Source organism: Lissotriton helveticus, chromosome 5_1, assembly GCF_964261635.1.
Source record: "Lissotriton helveticus chromosome 5_1, aLisHel1.1, whole genome shotgun sequence".
Taxonomy (NCBI): domain Eukaryota; kingdom Metazoa; phylum Chordata; class Amphibia; order Caudata; family Salamandridae; genus Lissotriton; species Lissotriton helveticus.
In genome coordinates, this window is record NC_136065.1 from 775,318,207 (window position 1) to 775,337,530 (window position 19,324).

General features: G+C 44.7%; 1 protein-coding gene across 1 annotated transcript in view; it reads right to left on the reverse strand.

Annotated features, from left to right (window-relative positions):
- Window positions 1–19,324, reverse strand: part of CDH23 (cadherin related 23) — a 1,152,220-nt gene that overhangs the window by 396,428 nt on the left and 736,468 nt on the right. The window contains exon 22 of the mRNA XM_078641088.1: window positions 10,769–11,227. Coding sequence (XP_078497214.1) covers window positions 10,769–11,227 — 459 coding nt within the window. The remainder of the gene's footprint in view (window positions 1–10,768; window positions 11,228–19,324) is intronic.

Here is a 19,324-nt window from a genome sequence, read left to right on the forward strand (position 1 = left end):
TCCTTTCACAGTTCAAAAAGACAACCCTAGCCCTTCTCCATCCACTCAAGGGGTTCCCTAAAATTCTCTGCTTCCTGGGCGCTAGGTAATCTTCTTTTCTTCTGCTTGCTTTATTTACAAAGTCCTTTAACAATCGACTATTAGATTTGTGGTTGCAGCTTCAATAGCATAGTTCAATATTTCCATGCGAAGAGTATGCTCTTCATGTGCTGTTATCGTGGTACCAAAGTCGGGGAATTTCAATTCTGTAAGAAACATGTGTTTTAACTTGCTGAGGCGGGGAGGTCTGGGGAGCACGAATGTTAGTGACCCTTCTTGTTCGACACCGGGTACCAACAGTTGTATTTCCACGGTGATAATGGGCTCAGAACTGGACACCACCACCGCTCGGATCCTCCCTGTCTCCGGTTTCACAGACATTTGTCGCCAGATATGTCCACTCAGGTGTGGAGTATCTTCTGTTAGGCACACGCACTCTTCTTGACCTTCTTCGGTCTGGTGCTTCAGCGCCCTGAGCACCTTCTTCTGGGTCTGAGTCTTCTGATATCGGAGGAAGGGTTGCTTCTGGAGTTGACCTCAGGCTAGAACTTCTCCTTTGCGGCCAATTTGCTTCTCCACGTGCCCTTCTACTCCTTCTCCTTCTGGTCTGTTCTCGCTCTCTTTCAGACCTGTCAGGGTCAGACTCGTACTCCCAGCTGTCTTCTCCTTCTGTAGCGTCTTCTGTTTCGCTGTTGTACTGACCGTCCTCAGCTTGGTCAGACTCGTTCCCTGCTTCCACTGGCACCTCTACAGCTTGGCTAGCCCCCTCTATGGCTTCTTGGTCCTCAGCTGGACGTCCATCCGAGAGAGGAGCTGTTTCCAGAGGTGCTGGAACCCTTTTCGTATGCGACGCGTGTATCCAGTTGGGCAGGCCTCCCACCTTCACAGCTGTACTTGTGATCAGGATGACCTGGTAGGGCCCACGCCAACGAATATCCAAGCAGCTTCTTCTCACATGTTTCTTCACCAGGACCCAGTCCCCAGGATACAGGTCATGGCAAGGGCCCTGGCACGCTGGAACCTCTGCAGCCTGCACCTGAAGGGACACAGAACGCATGGCGTCAGACAGCCCCTTACAATAGTCCAGGATCATATCATCTGTGATATTTAACAGTGCAGTAGCTGGAATAGATGGCAGTCTCATTGCTCTCCCCATTAACACCTCATGTGGTGACAACCCTGTTCTTCTGTCTGGGGTACTACGAAGGCTCATGAGTACCAATGGCAGGGCGTCAGGCCAACTCAGGGTCGTTGAGGAGCAAACTTTCGCTATTCTGGACTTGATCGTGCCATTAATTTGTTCCACAATTCCTGAGGCTTCTGGTCGGTAACTGCAATGGAGCTTTTGGTCGATATTCAGTGCAACACAAATCATCTTCACAAGCTCGCTGTTAAAATGTGTTCCCCTATCTGATTCCAAAAAGGCCGGCACCCCGAACCGAGGGATAAGTTCTCTAAGCAGTAACTTAGCCACTGTGAGGGTGTCGCACCTACGTGTAGGGTATGCCTCAACCCATCTGGAGAACACACAAACAACCACCAAGACATAGCGGAGGCGGTTGCATCTTGGCATTTCAATGAAATCTATCTGCATTCTGTTGAATGGACCTCCAGACCTTCCTATGTGACTTAGTGCAACTGGTGTTCTTTTCCCTACATTCAGCTGCTGGCAGGTCACACAACGCTGGCACACTGCTTCTGCTGCTATTCTAAACTTAGGATTGTACCAAGTCTGTCTAAACACTCTCAGCATAGCATCTCTCCCTAAGTGTACGGGACCATGTATGAGTCTAGCCATTGGACTCACCATCTCGTTGGGCAACACTGCTCTGCCGTCTGCTGAGACCCAAAAATGAGTCTCACCCACTACACATCCTGCCTTTACCCATGTTTCCTTTTCTGAATCAGGAGCATTTTCTTGCATGGTTGACAATTCATCCCAAGTATCAACAGTTTCCAGTATCATGGCTAATTCAGTTCTCACATTTATTCCACCCACATCCACCTCTGTGAAAGAGTAACCTTGTTCTGCGCAATACCGCGCAACTTCATCAGCATATCTATTGCCTTTCGAAACAAAGTCCTCATTTTTGGTATGTGCGATGCACTTTACAACTGCGATACTTGCTGGACATTGCAATGCTTCTAACAACAAGCGCACAAACTCTCCATTGCGAATGGGAGAGCCTGAAGAAGTCATGAACCCTCTTTGAGACCATAACTGCCCGTAATCATGAACTACCCCAAACCCGTATTGGCTGTCGGTGTAGATGGTGACTCGAATTTGATTGCCTGCTAAGCAAGCACGTGTTAGGGCAATAATCTCGGCTACCTGAGCGGAGTGTACTCCTTCCAGGCACCCAGCTTCCACAACTCCTTCAATTGTACAAACAGCATAAGCTGCTCTCAACTGCCCAACTTCGTCTCTTACACATGAGCCATCGACAAAGAAAACTTCATCTGGGTCCGTCAGTGGCTCATCCACAATGTCGGGTCTGGGTTTGGTGCATAGTTCAGTCACATCGAGACAGTCATGGTCTGTATATTCATCATCATCATCAATATCATTTGGAAGTGGCATTAAGGTAGCAGGGTTCAAAACAGAGCATCTCTTGAGGGTCACGTTCTCTGCAGCAAGAATAACTTGCTCATAGCGCGTGAGCCTGCTATTGGTCAGATGCTGTGTTTTGGTCCTGGTCATCAACAGTTCAACAGAATGTGGCACGCACACCTCTAACGGGTGCCCCATGACGATATTTTCACATCTCTCAATGCTGACACCCGTTGCAGCAACGGATTTGAGACATCCGGGCAACGCTGCGGCTACTGGGTCTAAAGTAGCTGAGAAATAAGCAACTGGTCTACGGGCATTCCCATGGATTTGGACCAACACAGACAACGCACAACCTTCTCTCTCACAACAGTAAAGAAAGAATTGTTTATTGTAATCAGGCATTCCCAATGCCGGAGCACGACACAGGTCCTCTCTCAGCTGTAAGAATGCCATCAAACAGTCTTTGTCCCATGGTACCGGATCACTCACCTCTTTGTGCGTCAGTTTTTGCAAGGGCTTTGCTTTCAGTGAAAAGTTCACGATCCACTGTCGGCAATAACCCACCATCCCTAGGAACATCCTGACCTCTCTCTGTGTCTGAGGCGCGTTCATTTTCATGATCGCCTCTATCCTGTCTGGTGACACCTTTCGTTTGCCTTTCTCAATTCTGTGTCCCAAGTACTGCACTTCTGTCAGGCAGTACTGCAATTTTCCCGGGGACACCTTGTGCCCATTGGCAGCTAGGTGATTTAACAAAGCAATGGAGTCTTCCCTGCAAGCTTCTTCTGTGTCTGACGCCACAAGGAGGTCGTCTATGTACTGGACCAGAACTGACTTCTGGGGCAGCACTAGACTTTCAAGATTTTTCTTCAGAAGCTGGTTAAAGATCGATGGACTCTCTGTATACCCCTGAGGGATACGACACCATGTTAGGACGCGATTTTCCAGCTTAAATGCGAAAAGAAAATGGCTATCTTCGTCCAAAGGGATCGAAAAGAAAGCCTGACAAAGATCTATCACAGTGAACCACTCTGCTTGGAATGGAATCTGAAACAGTATCACTGATGGATTCGGTACCACTGGACAACATGAAACGACTATGTTATTAATCTTTCGAAGGTCCTGCACTATCCGAAATTTCCCATTTGGTTTCTGCAGACCCATAATCGGGGAGTTACATGGACTACCCACGATTTCTTTCAGTATTCCCTGTTTAATCATGGACTCGATCACGGGTTTTATGCCTGCAATCGTTTCTGGAGTCAATTTATACTGGGGTGTTCTTGGGAACTCAGCATGCGGTTTCACTACAATTTTCACTGGGTCCACCCCTTTGACTAATCCAATCTCTTCCCCAGTGAAATCCCATACCTCTGATGCCACTGTCTCTCTCAAATCCCAGGGAAGCTCGTCTACTGTCAAAGTAGGGTACAGCTCCACACATATTCTTGAGTTTGCAACTTTGAAATCTGCATCATCATCATTAGTCAATACCTCCACTCCCTGGGGTGTACAATATATAGTACAATTCAATTTGCACAACAGGTCTCTTCCTAGCAGACACACAGGGCTTGAATCGCAAACCACAAATTGGTGCTCATCGCTGTACTTCCCTATTTTCACCTGTACCGGTTCTGTCAATTGGCTGGTTATTCTCCTGTTTGCGACCCCTACCACCTGTATGGTCTCTCCAGACATGGGCAGGTCTGGAACTGCAGCTGATCTGATCGTGGATCTAGTGGCTCCTGTGTCCACCAGAAATGTCGTAGGGCACCCTGCTACTTCTGCTTCAACACAGGGTCCCCTCTGATCTACCTCTAAGGCTGCCCCAAGGGTGCAGTCTTCTCTTTCCACTCTCTGTCCGGTTAATGGGTCCACATAATAGCATTCTTCACCTTCCACAAACAGGGGCATTTGTCTATAGGTCTTACCCATACTCCCTACTCGAGGAGGTTGCGGGAACTGGGCTCGGGGAGGAGCCCCCCCCCCTTTGAGCACCTTTCCTTGGTATGGCGTCGCCCCTCTCATAGGTGCGCTCTGGACCTCTTCCTCCTCTATCTCTTGCTCTCCTATCTCTACATTGTAAGGGCACTCGCGTTTCCAATGCCCCAACTCGTTGCACTGGTGACACCTAGTCGTTTTCTTCAAGGTAGCTATGTCTACTCTGGGTCTGAAGGTAGTACTCTCCTCATTACCCTTGTTCTGACTGTACTGCTTCTTACCTCCTGTACCTGTCCCTTGCTGCTGTTGTTGCGGTCCCCCCTTTCCTGCTGCCTGCAATTGTACCACCATCAGCTTCTCTTTTAGTTTCTTAGCCTTGGAGTCTACCTCATCACAGCAGTACCTGGCATATCTCAGTATTTCATCTAGGGGTCTACTTTGCCAACAAATCGAGTGTTGCTGAATCATTAAACTAATATCCGGTCTCAGTCCCAGGACGAACTTGGACACGAATTGCCCTATGTCCTTTGGATCCATTACATCCAAGCCGCTATACTGTTTAAACGCCTTCAGCAATCTCTCGTAATATTCATGGACTGTCTCTTTGGGTTCCTGTCTCGTTCTGTCTATTCTGACCCAATCTATGTCTTGCATTGGCACTTTTTCTTTCAGCCAAGTCATCACTCTCTCGAATTTTGCCATCACGATCTCGGACGGCCCATTAGTCCTAGCATCTCTCTCTGGCTCCGTTGTGGGCCACTCAGCGCTAACCTTGCATGCTGTCCACAGATCTCCTGGTACTACAATGTCAAACAGCGTGTTCAGATCTATCCATAGGACTTTTGAGATCTTTACAAACCTCTCGACCTGCTTGTACCACTCCACGGGGCTCTCTCGTAACTTGGGGAAAGATGTGGTAAAAGCAGCTAAATCTCCCCTACTCCAAGGGACATGTACATAGCTCCCATTGGCAACTTCACGCAAAGGGTAAGCTTCTATTCCCTGCTGTCCTGGTGTTATACCAATCATGCTTCTTCTGCCGGTCCCTTTCTTGGACCACCTCTCTTCCCATTTATCTAGTGCCCTCCATGTCCTTATTCCAGTAATCAGTTCCCTTATGTGTGTTTTCAGCCCAATCGTTCTCCTCTCATCTAGATCTCGATCTGAGTAATGTAGCCTGTGGTTACCCTGTAATGCTTTGGTTCTTGACAAGTCCACCATATATTTGCCTGCTAGTTCGACTAACTTCTCATGGACTGCTCTCGCCTTTCGTGTGATGTCCTTTGCCATATACAGTATTTCATCCTGTTCATACATTTCCATTCTTTCTAAAGGCAGGGTACCATCTACCATGTCATCCAGATCTGACCTTAAGCTGGAGACATCAAGTCTCTTGGCTTTTATCTCAGCTCGCAATATGTCTTTTGAAGGGGGCTCACTGGTCTCCCTCCCATCCCAACTTCGAGCTCTGCGTTTGGGCTCAGGAGAATTAATGGGTGGCCTCCCTTGCTCCCATCTCTCCAGGTCCCATGCTCGGCCATCCAATCTTGGAAGGTGATGGAACACGGGCCTTTTATCCCTACTCTCTCTCTGCCCACTCTCGTCTTCTTCTCTCCTCTCACCGCACATCTCTCTGTTATTTTCCCTCTGGTCGCTACACTCCCTTTGCCTCGTATCGCTCAGTATCCGATACGATCCTTCCTGGTTCCCCATATTCCCTGGGCTGCGCTCATTTCTGTCATCACAGGGACTATGGTGCGACCTCTCACAACTCCCATTCTGTTCTCTGGTGCCAGGCACACAGTGTGGACACTTAAAGCTGTTTCTGTACTCTTGCGCTCTCCTCTCCCCTTCACTGAGTATTGGGCACGCCACCCCTTCACTCCCGGGGCCCCCGTTTTCCAGGTCTGTTCTACCTCCATTTCGGGCCCAATGGGTGACTCCCCTACTCCCTCTACAGTCCCACTCCGGGCTACTCTCCCCAGCCCCGCAGTGAGTTCGTGCTCTGCTGTCCTGACTTTCCCTTTCTGCTTCTGCAGCATTGATGCACTTTTGAGCCTTCACTGCCTCATCCCACTGCTTCATGTACTCATTTAGTTCTTGAAAGGACTTTCGTCCAGATCCCCTCAAATCCATTGGCCATCTGGGGCCCCCAGGATCTCCTCCTGGGTCCCCTGCTGTGTGCATCGGGGTGCTCCACTCTCTGGGTATCGGCATCTGACTTGGGGAATTAGTGGTATCGTTCCTCCTTGCCTGCTCTGCTCTTTCTCTGTCTTTCCGCTTCCGTTCTTCCCCTTTTGCTCTCTCTTGGTCATATATCGATATTATAGGACCTATGGTAACAGGTACCTGTAGTGCATCTGGTAATGGGTAGGATGTGGCGCTTTCCGTTTCCGGCGCTCTTTGTACCACAAACCTACCGACCACCTGTTGCACCTGACTAGGCTGGAGCAACTCTTTCTTTGGCTCAGGATCCCACTCTGAACTGGGAAGCGGTCTATGCTCTCCTGCATTGCCCCCCTTTTCTCCTTCAGTATTCTCGACCTCTCCCCCTGCTCTATTATACGGGGGTGGCCTGTCTGTCAGTAATCTGTTTATCAGGCTGTCCTCTGTTTCGCTCTCATCATCCTCTTCTAGGGGGCTTTTATTTACTGGCGCCTCTAACACTGGGTACAGTTTATTTATTTCCAAATTATGCACTCTCCATCTTTTAGCATCCGCATCCCACCTGGCATCCTGTACTGCCCTTACCGAGCGTTTCACCCTTTCTTGTCGTCTGTTCATATTCCTTTCATGCGCTGCCCTAAGCCATGCTTCAAGGGCTTCAAACTGGGTTGGTCTAGGCAAGGGTCTCTTTGAGGTCATGACTGATTTCAATCGATGTAACACCTCTAATCTGAACGTCCCGTACTTCGGGAACGTCAGTTCCTCATTTCCTTCAGTAATCTTACTCCACTCTGATATCCAAAGGATCGTATGCAACCCAACATTTACTGCCATATAACGAGCTGGCGTACCCTCCGGCGGGGCTTCTTCCCCTTCATCCGATCCCCGCTTCTCTTTTTTAAACGCCGCTTTCAACCATTTAAAACACTTCATAATTATGCGCACAAAATCCAGCCTCGCTACTCTGTTTACTTCCTGATGACAATCCACCAATCCTGTCGCGGCTTTGCTAGCTTGGCCTATCACAGCGCGGTTTTTCTCCTGTCGGCCAATCACGTCGCGACCCTGTATGACGTGTTCGCTAGCTGGCCTATCACAGCGCGGTCTTTCTCCGGTCAGCCAATCACTGCGCGACACCACCTGACGTCTCTTTTCTCCGCTTCGCAGCAGCACCCCTCCTTTCTCAACTCGTCTCCCGGTTATGCATGCGTCCCATTCATACACTGAAAAATGACTACTTCCGACCAAGCGGTCACTTCTCTCGACTGTACGTCCACAGTCTATCTGTAATTGTCAACACAACTGACGAGATGTCTATCGTCTTTCTGATAGGTTACTTACACACACAGTAACTTCCGACCAGCGTCCGTTACTCACGCACTCACTCTTACGTTCCCCCTATCTCGGTCTCTCGGGTGATCAATGGTACCTCATGACCCCCTTCACACTAGTTGACAATTACTCTGGGTGTCCGATACACCCGAACCACTTAAGCTCTCCTTGAACTTAAGATTTCCACCGGTTGCGCGCGCTCACAACCTGTTCCACAGTCACTCTACAGACATTCAACTCCGCCAAACATTACAACATAGATACAATACAAAAACACCGCAATCTAACACGCATAACCCTTTATACTCACTCTCTCTGATACTGCTGCTTTTTCTGTCTCACGTCATCCGGATCTTCATCTGCGGGCTGTTCTTCCGATCATCGATTTCTAGGGGCCTTGGGGTAAGCTAACCTGGCCTAGGTCACCGTCCTCAAGAAGGCAACCATCCTCTATAGCTACCAACTGAAAGGGCGAGATTTTGATCGATACCTTATCTCTATTGATCCAAACCTCGATCTGGTCGACTGAACCTTTATTGCCTGTCTTGGAAGGAAACAGTACACCTATCTGCAAATTAGTTCACCCAAGAAAGGACTCTACTCTCAAAGATCACGGACAACTTCTAGGTTTCAAAAGTTTATTGTAAAGATATAATGAGCTGCAAATACAAGCATCTCAGAATGAGATTCACGAGATACACAGGTCCAATTACATACATGTGCTCTCGAAAAGCCCTCAGACGAGCAACAGAAATCACTAACACAAGTTCTAAAAATAGCAAAGCTATCAGCATAGACGCATATCTCTCCTTCATTTAGGTTGGAGGAAAACAAACACAGGTTAGGCGTCCCTACCCTGTTCTAGATGGTATCCCTACTTAACCAAATCCCAACCTAACAAAGGTGTCAGCAATGAATGACCCCCAAGGGAAGTCACCCACTCTAAGTCTCTTGGTGAAAACCTAAAATTCTCCAGTCATGACCCCTCACTGCCTACCCATCCGCTCTCTAAAGGGTCCTCAGGTCTCTGCTCTAACTCCACCCAGGGGTGCTGTCCCTAATACAAAACAGTCAACAACATTTGAGACGCCCCTTGCGAAACGCCTCTCACGTGGTGCAACTTCAGGCTTTTTCCATGATGCTTTGTATTGGGCCTCAGACGTTAGAGTTGACCTTGCTTCTCAGTCTCTTCTCCGGCCCGCTGATACCCCTTAAACATTCCAGAACCCTCCTCCATGTCTGGGCCGTCTACTGAACAGACCTCTATTCATTCACTTATAATTGGATCCCCCCTTTCCTGTTGCAGACAGATATCTGCCGCCAAGAACCCAACTCTCATAGACTTCTAAAAAGGCTTGCAACATTTCTCAGCCCAGACATGTACGTGTAAATCACTGCTAAAACATTTCAGGCCTACAATATTTCACATTATGATTATAGCATTCAAATTCTTCATTTAATTAAAGCATGTTAAACTCTTATTCTATTATTTAGAAAACATTACTCTAAATCACGGTCCATTAATGCAATGACCAAAAACGTTAAACAATCTGTGTCGTGAAAAGAAACACCTTCCCTTTTAGCTCCAACTCTGGCCCTGAGGCCTACCACGTTCTGCGTTTTACCACAGACCATCTTATATGTTAACAGCTACACGACATAGATTCAAAATAATCACGTCTAATAAAATCATATAATGTCACACATTTCTGTATTAGTTCCACTTCTACTTAAATCTCTATATTAGCTATACATTTAGAATATAATTTCAGATACTATTAGCACTCATGGCATTTCTCATCATGACTTGTGCTTACTATAGGTAAGTGTGATGTACTCATACATTTATATCAGTTTGCGCTCTCTCACCACCAATGATCACAGTGTTGTGCACATTCGAGTTTTTTTGTTAACCTTAATTCATTCACATGCTTATAAAGTCTGCTGTGAACTTAGCGAAGTATGAGCTCTTTGTCACGGGCCTACAGACCTTTTTAATTCAAGATTAAACATGATATTTAAGGGAATGAATACAAGAAAAAATAATTCATTAAAGAAGTGAATACATTTAGACCTTCTGGAAGAATATACAAAGAATGCACATATTCTGAAGACTTTGCTGGACTGACACGGTTACCTTGCGTTCCACAATGTAACAGTAAAATCATTTTGCAAAATACTAGGCCCCAACCCTCGCCGCCATTGCATCAAGAAAGGGCCTCCCACATTCAGTCTGCGAAGGCTAGACAACAACCACCAGGGAGCTATGCTCGACCACGAAGCAGCGAGCATAGGGAGTGGCTGAGCCATCAGTGATGATGATGAAGGTGAAGTTTACAGTAAAGATGAAGGCGAGGATGAAGGAAGACAATGTTTAATGAAGACAGAAGACAGATAGAGATTCACAGAGAAGACGCGTCAAACCTTCAGGACTGAGAGCAGTAGGGGAAAGAAAAGATTACTTTGGTTAGTAGAGTGAAATCTGTCAAAAGGCAGTGGAGAAAAATTGTGTTTAGTGAGGAAGTTAAAGAGCCATACAGGAATGCAGAGGTATTAGTTAAAATAAACGCAGAAAAGGTATCCTAGGTGAGTGGGTAGGGAGAGGGATTAAAAGGAGCCACGTCTAAAAAAGGAGGTAGGAATAGTGATCGATGAATGATGGCAGAGGTAGAGATCTGAGTAGTTGAGCAAAGGTGTGGGGGGGCCCTAGCAGGCCAGAGGCTTGGTTCAACATACCTGTTCTAAAATCAATAGCAAAAACGCCCTGCTGGTTGGGCACAAGGGTACTGGAGTCATCCTTTGCCAATATTTCGATGATGTAATACTCCAGGCGGGGGTTGAGATCCCGGTCTACAGCTGTCAACTCAGCAATGACGGTGCCCACCTCAGCGGACTCCAGCACGCTCACTGTCTGCACCGGGGTGAGGAACTCCGGAGGGCAGTCATTGACGTCATCAATTAGAATGTTTACCGTAGTGCTGCCCGACAGCGGGCTGGTACCCCGGTCTGTTGCCCATACTATCAGGCGGTAGGAATCCCGCTCCTCTCTATCCACTGTGACATTGGCAACGCGGATGATCCCGGAGATGGGGTCAATGAGGAATCTGTCCTGTGCACCGCTTTCAATTCGGTAGCTCAGCTCAGCGTTTAGGCCGCTGTCCGCATCAAAGGCGGTTACCTTCGTGACTGAAAATCCTGTAGGTAAATGAACCAAAATATCAGTACAAAAACCCACAGAGCTGTAGATATTTCCCACCATTCAATGTTTAGCTTTCTTTATTTATTAAATCAATATAATGTCAGTAACATACGTGGTCCACTTGCCATCTCCAAACATTGATTTTTTATTTTAGAATGACTCTCATGAACATAAAGTCAATTGTCTCCTGAGTAGTAGGAAGATACTACATCGCATCTCAATAGTTCATTTTTTGCCAAGATCAAAATCCCGAACCACTAAGACAGGATTTAAACCTCTGATCTTTCTGTTACACAATACGTAAATGAACCACCTACGTCATCACGCTATCTTAACTTTTTTTAACAGGAATAGTTTTATCGTTTTTACGTGCATAAAACATATATAATGAACATGTTTGGCCTCATTATGAAGTTCCCATTATCTCCCCCTGTAACTCCTCCCTGGGAGTTACCAATACCGAGGACATGGGAAATTCCCATAGGAGGGTTATCAGGGACAGGTAGGATCAACGAACACATGAGGAATGAGTGGGGGGTTGCTATTTCTGGTTACCATTTCCCTTGGGATTTCTGATTGTACCCAGTATTTAACTCGGAGGTTCCACATCTTTTCAGCAGATGAAATCTCTGGGAGAAACACCAGAGATTTGTGGAGCTACTGCCTGAATCACAGGAACCTCGTTATGAGGCCCAGCAGTTAGAATATAAACATACTGTATATACAAATCAATTGACCCATAGTAAGAATAGTGATTAATAAATTATCTGCACCAATAGTCTTGAAAACACGAATACAGACCCATAACAATAGACTAAGGGCCAGATGTACTAACATTGTTATTTAGCGTCTCACAATTTGTGACTTATTGCGACTCGCAAATTGTGAGGCGCTAAATTCAATGTACAACAGTGTCACAGACACTGTTAGCGATTCCCAATGGGGTCGCAAAATGCAAGGCTCATCAAATATTCATGAACCACTCACAATTTGCGACCCCATTGGGAATGGCCAGCCTCACAGGGATAGTGGCCTGCTGGGGTCAACATGTCTGTGACTGCTTTTCAATAAAGCAGTTTTTTTTTTAAATGCAGCCCGTTTTCCTTAAAGGAAAACGGGATGCATTTGGAAAAAAAAAATTAAACGTTTTTGTTTAATTTTTTTAAGAGCATGTAGTGGTCCCTGGGACCACTGCCTGCCCTTAAAAATATTTTCCCCTGCATACGCAAAGGGGAAGGAGTCGCCTGGGGACCCCTTTCTTTTTGCATCCCCATTACCACCCTCTTGAAGAGGGTGGTAATTTGGATGTGTTTTGCGCCCGCAATTGCGGACGGAAAACATTCATACATGGGCTTGCACTCGCTATTAGGAAGGGAACGCCCCTTCCTATTATTGACTCGCAAAACCCTATTTTGCGACTTGCAATTTTTTGCGAGTAGCAAAATCGGCTTTGTACATGGCCCATGCTGTTTTTGCATGCGCAAACGGGTTTACAGACCTGTTTGTGCATGCAAAAACTGTTGTACATCTGGCCCCAAATTCTTATACATTATACTGAATATCATTATAATGGCCCTATTCTTGAATTCAAGTATATATTCAAACATAATGTGTTCTCTCAATTCGTTAGCATGAACACATACCCATAACTAAACTTCATAAAACACATCTGCCCATTTTCAGAGAAATGGATCGTAGGGACAAAGTATTCAAATTCACTATGTTCTTTTGAAGTGTCAAAGCTCTTTTGACTGAGAATCATTTAGGATGACGGAGGGCAATAAAATAAAAAATGACATAAATCTGACTTTCCAGCAGTAGCAGATTCCCAGGTAGGTTGAACGCCAAAAACACAGGCGACAAACTGTGGTCCAAAGCCATTTAGCTTGACTCAGCTACCTTCTGAGGAGGCATAGTGTGTCCCCCCAATGGTCAATATATTTATCTATTTTTCTAGGGTATACTACATATTCTATGTGATTGATGTATGGTACGGTTTAGACACTTAGCCTGACCTACCCACACCTGAGTAGTCTAGCATTTGTTTGGTCCTGAAGAATTGCAGTGATAATTTTTTCGACATTTGAAAGGCAAGAAAATTGTCCACATAATCCCTTAAGCCAACGTGGATCATTATATCCACTTCTGGCCAGCACTTGTTTTTGATATAATAAAGCCATCTAGACACTAAATTTACCTTTGGATCGACTTTAGTTATTTCTAAAATCATTTCACAGCAGCCTACTCATTTATCACACTGACACTGCACCTCACACATAACATCTGCAAAAGAAAAGAACTCTGGCAAACAGCCCCCCTGAGGGGCGCATTGGGCATTGCAACGTCAGCCCAACAAGGAGCTGCCTGACGATAAAGTGTGACCCCCTTTGGTGTGTGTGAGGGTTCTTGTCTCTGATTGATCAGATTCCCTGATCTGCGACCTCAGGTGCTTCTGACAATTCCCCTCCTTCCCTTCTTAAGATAAATCTGACAGCGTCTGGCAGTAGACAAAGACAACAGAGTTAGAGGTTTGACAAGCTCCTTCTTTGGTGCTATTGCTCAAGAATTATCTAGGCTAGATGTGTTGCACAAATGTATGATGTTCTTTGAGGAATGTTGAAAACATCTGCACCACCCCTGTTACACTCTAGCACATCGCTAAAATGTATTGGCCAGAGACTACATTCAAGTTTGGTGTACTTTTGGTTACGGTAATTTTAATTTGGTGTGCTTATGTTAAAAAAAAAACGAGAAGGGCAGGGGGGCGTGGCTTACGCGCCGTCGAGGTCGGACGGCTCTCCCGTGAGCTCCGCTGAGCTACGGGTTTACATCTCGGCTCCTGTGCCTCAGCTCTGCCAGGAACCGCCCGAAAACGCAAGTCTTACACGGCGGAATATGCCCTGAAGTTGATGCTTGTGAATTCGGCGATTTTTATGCCTTTTTTTTTTACCTAACCACCGTTCGGCAAATCTTCTCATCTGTGGGACGCGGGCGTCCGCCATTTTGTGCCGCTGTGCCCGCGTCCACTTGCCTGCTCTACGGAGGATTCCTGTGACCATGGCAAGAGTGCTGTTACTGCATGCTACATGCTGAATACCCCTCTGGCTCCTATTTACAAGGTATTGCAGTGCAACTACTCTTCAGGCAGCGTTTTCTCAGACTCTCCTCATCTGAATGGTCGTTTTTGTTTATATGGTGGCCATTTTGAGTGCTGGACTCCACAGTCATTTATTTTCTGCGCCATCTATGACAATGGTTGTCTATTCTCCTTTTAAGTGCTGCTTCCCTCTTTTTTCTTACTCCTTACCTCACTAATTGGCAAATTCGCTGAGTTATGAGCATTTTGTCTCTCGTGGAGGAGTATTTTTAGCCTTTATTGTGGCTTCTGAGCATATAATGCAAATGTAAGTTGCAGTTGCTATACCTCTGCTGCTGTTCTGCGGTTGTGTCCTTCAACTTTGTGCTTCTGCGATTTTTTTTTTGTTGATTTTTTTTTCTATATTTTTGAAACTTGCAAGTCATTCTCTTCAGTTGTCTATTTTTTCTCTGACTTCTACAGTAATATCCATCCATTGCCATGTCTCATGACGCTAGTAGTATTAAATCTACCCTCACAGGCACTAAACCAAAAAGACCCAAAAATGACCCCCTCTCCTATTCATACGTCTCCTAACCCTGTTTTGGATTCCATTCTGGAGGAGGTACGGGGTATTTAACCTTTTATGGCTGCCACTAATGAGAAACTTAAGCAAATTGAGGAGAGATGGATCGTTATGGAGGGTAAGGTTCTGAACCTGGAACAGCGCGTCAGTGACATACAGGATGCTTCTTCTAAAATTCCGCAACTGGAAAAAGAAATTAAAATGCTCAAGCTTCACACAGAGGACCTTGAAAACCGCAATCGAAGAAATAACCTACCTTTATATGGGATTCTGGAGAATGTTGAGGGTTCTGATATGGTGTCGTTTGTCCGGAAATTCCTGCATGATCTCTTGGATCTCCAACCTGCGTCTCACTCTCTCAATTTCCAGCGAGCGCACCGCCTAGGGCGCCTTCATCCCAATGCTTCCAAGCCTCGTGGTATCATTGTATTATTTTGGGAGTTTACTAAACTAATGACTGTGCTCAAATCTGCTCGTCTTAAACGTAGACTTGTTTGGTCGGGTCATAATATTTTTATTTCGCAGGATCTTTCCAATGCCACCAATGCCCGACGAAAATAATTTTTGAATCTTCGTCCTCAAATGCGACAGCTGAACATTCAGTATGGTATTCTACATCCTTGTTTCTGCAAGATCACACATAATGGACGGACCCGCTCTTTCGATGATCCCCAGAAGCTCCACGCTTATCGACAGAGTGCTTCATCAGCGGACATGGACACTAACGTCTAATTTCTATTTTACAGGCTTGCATTTGTTGTGGGTATCTGTTTGCTCTGCCCCGCCATGGTTCTTTCCTTGTACCTCCCTCTCTCTTGAGGCTTCTTGGTTTCCCTTTCTTTTTGCCCGTTCTTGCTCTTCTGCTGCTCAATGGGATCCATGTCCTCTTTGGTGCTTCCTAGCCCACGATGCCTTGGCTATTTCTGTTCTCTCAGACCTGGCTTTTCTGCCTTGATCTGTCTTCTTGTTTCTTTTCTGTTTTTCCGTTCCTTTTTCTTCCCTCTCTTTCTTGCTGTCTTTTCCTCTCCATCCTTCTTCTGATTTGGGCACTTTTTCCTCTCTCTCTCTCTAGACAAGCTATACTTCTCATCTCTTGGTTTCGCTGGTTTTTGTTGTCAATCATAATGTTTTTGATCATATTGATTCTGCATTTTCTTCCTGTACTGGGTTCTTTGTACTGGTGTAACATTTTGCTTTGTTGTGTCTTATTTTGTAGCTGTTTTCCTGCAGTATGTCCACACCGAATGTTCTGCCCCTTCCTTTCCTTCCGTCATGTGTAATTTTATGACGTGGAATGTTCGTGGTCTTGGTCATCCTGTCAAGCGTCAGAAGGTATTGTCTCATTTATCTAAAATTAATGCTCAAGTGGTTTTTCTTCAGGAGACCCATTGTACTAATGTTGAATCTTCTAAGTTAAAAAGGTACTGGGTGGGTCAAGTGTTTTTTTCTCCTGCGGTCGACAAGAAGGGGGGGGTTGCAATTTTGTTCCATAAGGGATTGTCGGTTCAAATGTTATCTACTCAGAATGATGATGAGGGACGCTGGGTAATGGCAAAGTTTGTGATCCACAATACAACCTTGGTTCTTTTAAACATTTATGGTCCAGTTCGACCAGATCCCAAATTTTGGAATGATATCAAAGTTCTTATATCTACAATAGATTGCCCTAATATTGTCCTCGCTGGTGATTTTAATCAATGGATTGACCCATTTTCAGATAGACTTTCATCCCATAAATTTCAACCTGATAAGACTCATAGATGTTTCCAATCTGCCATTACCTCGCGTCCCTTTTATGATGTATGGAAAACATGTAATCCCGATACCCTTGAATATACTTTTTTCTCGAATGTCCACCATACCCGTTCCAGAATAGACTATATTCTGGTTAGTAGATCCCTCCTTCCCTCCATTCAAAAGTCCGATATTGGATCCATTTTTTTGTCTGACCATGCCCCTGTGCTTGCGACCATTGACTTTACCATTACACACTCCAAATGTAATCGTTGGAAACTCAATACATTTCTATTATCCAACACGGTTTATGTCAAGGTAGCTACGGCTTTTATTAATGAGTTTTTTATCCTTAATGACCCCTCTGCCACCTCTATTCCTAATAATTGGGATGCTTTTAAAGCTGCTCTTCGAGCATTTACTATTTCTTATGTTGCAAAAAAGAAGAAAACTAATAGACTCAAATATGAAGACCAACTTAAGAATATTAAATCTCTCGAACATTTGTATTTTTCATCAAAATCCAAGGATGCCCTTCAGAGTTTAATTAAAGCCAAATCTGAGTTAAATAAGATTGCTACAGTCGAAGCATGTAACACCCTCTTAAAAATTAAATCCAAATATCATGGTGGCCAAAACAAAGCAGGTAAAATGCTGGCAAACTATCTCAAAATCAAATCTGAACATAAAATGATTGGCCCAATTTTTAATGATCAAACTAATAAGTTGGTATCCTCGGATGAGGATATTGCGGAAGTTTTTCATAATTATTATCACACCCTCTATACTCATCCATCAGACACTAACTTAACGTCTTTCTTTGAGGGTCTCCCCTCTCCTCCGTCCTTACCCGCTGAATTTGCCCAACTGGAGAAAGCCATTTCCCTGCAAGAAATCCTTCAAGCCATCTCTTCCCTCAAAAAGTCTAAAGCTCCAGGTCCAGATGGACTACCTATTGAATTTTAGTCGGCTTTCCCCACTATATTTGCGCCTAAATTACTTCAACTTTTCAATTCCTTCATCTCCTTTGCTAAAGCCTCTGGCTCATTTTTAGAAGCCCTAATTATTATTATTCCCAAACCTGATAAGGATCACTCCCACTGTAAGAATTTTCGCCCAATCTCCCTAATTAATTATGATTGTAAAATCTTTGCTAAAATTCTTGCTTCTCGTCTTGAATCCCTTATCCCCCTCCTGATTAAAACTGACCAGGTTGGATTTGTAAAAGGTAGATTGGCCTCAGATAATGCCCGTATGTTTACTAACATAATTTCTCACAGTAAATCCTTTAAGTCTCCCCTTGCTGCCATGTCTTTGGACGCGGAGAAAGCCTTTGATCGGATTAACTTGCAATTTATGTTCCGATCCCTGCAATGGTTTGGTTTTGGTCCCTCTTTTATTTCCTTAGTTAAGCTGCTTTACTCTTCTCCATGTGCTAGTATTTTTGTTAATAAACAGTTTTCTAGATTTTTTCCTTTGTCTAGGGGCACGAGACAGGGTTGTGCTCTTTCTCCATTATTATTTATCTTATGTCTTGAGCCCTTTTTGGAACGTATTCGTAATAACCCTAATGTTCAGGGCTTTAAATTATCATCTGTTGAAACAAAAATCTCTGCTTACGCAGATGATATCCTTGTTTATATTGCTAATCCGGCCTCCTCCCTCCCATATTTCATGGATGAAGTTCATCTCTATTCCTCCATTTCAGGTTACAAACTTAACTTATCCAAAACAGAAGTCCTTCCCCTAAACTCCGCCTGTTACCAATATATGTTTGACTCCACTGACTTTACTTGGTGCCCATCCAAAATAAAATACCTTGGTATCTGGTTTTCCACTTCTCTCATTGACACACTTAAGTTCACTTTTGATTCCCTTGTCAAGAAACTCCAATCCCTCCTTCAAAGCTGGTCTCCCTTATTATTATCTTGGTGGGGTAGGCTTGATAATATTAAAATGATGATTACGCCACATATTCTGTATACATTATCTATGCTCCCCATAAAAATCCCTTCTTCTTATTTTACTCGTTTGAATTCTCTATGTTCTAAATTTTTATGGAATGATAAGCACCCCCGCATTGCTTTACAAACCCTCATCCGTCCCAAAACTGAAGGTGGTGTCTGTTTCCCCAACTTTAAACTATACCATTCTGCCTTTTTGATAAAACAATCCTTCTCTTTAGCTTTTGATTTTTCTCCTTCCCCAGTACCCAGTTGGGTGCTGTTGGAACGTTCCTTATTGAAGGACTTCCCTTTTCAGCATATTGTCTTTATGTCCAATTGTTCCTTTTTGTCCAAACACCCAGTTCTAAAATACTCTCAGTCGCTGTTACATGACACATTTTCCAAAGATCTATCTCCCCTTCAATGCTTCCTATCATCCATTGTGTGGTATAATACGTTTCTCAAGTACAAGGGCAAGTCTTTTTACTACAAATACTGGAAAGAAAAGGGAATTTCCTTTGTGCACCAATTTTTTTCCAATAACTCCCTTCTTTCTTTTCATGAGTTGCAGAATACTTATCAACTGCCCCTTTCATGTCTACAGGAGTATACCAACATAACCAATGCTATTCATTCTCACTTAACACTCCTTTCACCACCTACTATTTTACCATCCTTCTCCCCTTTGTCCCCACTCTACCCTTTATTTTCTCTTCATCAACCAAAAGCTGCCCTTGTTTATAAATTATTG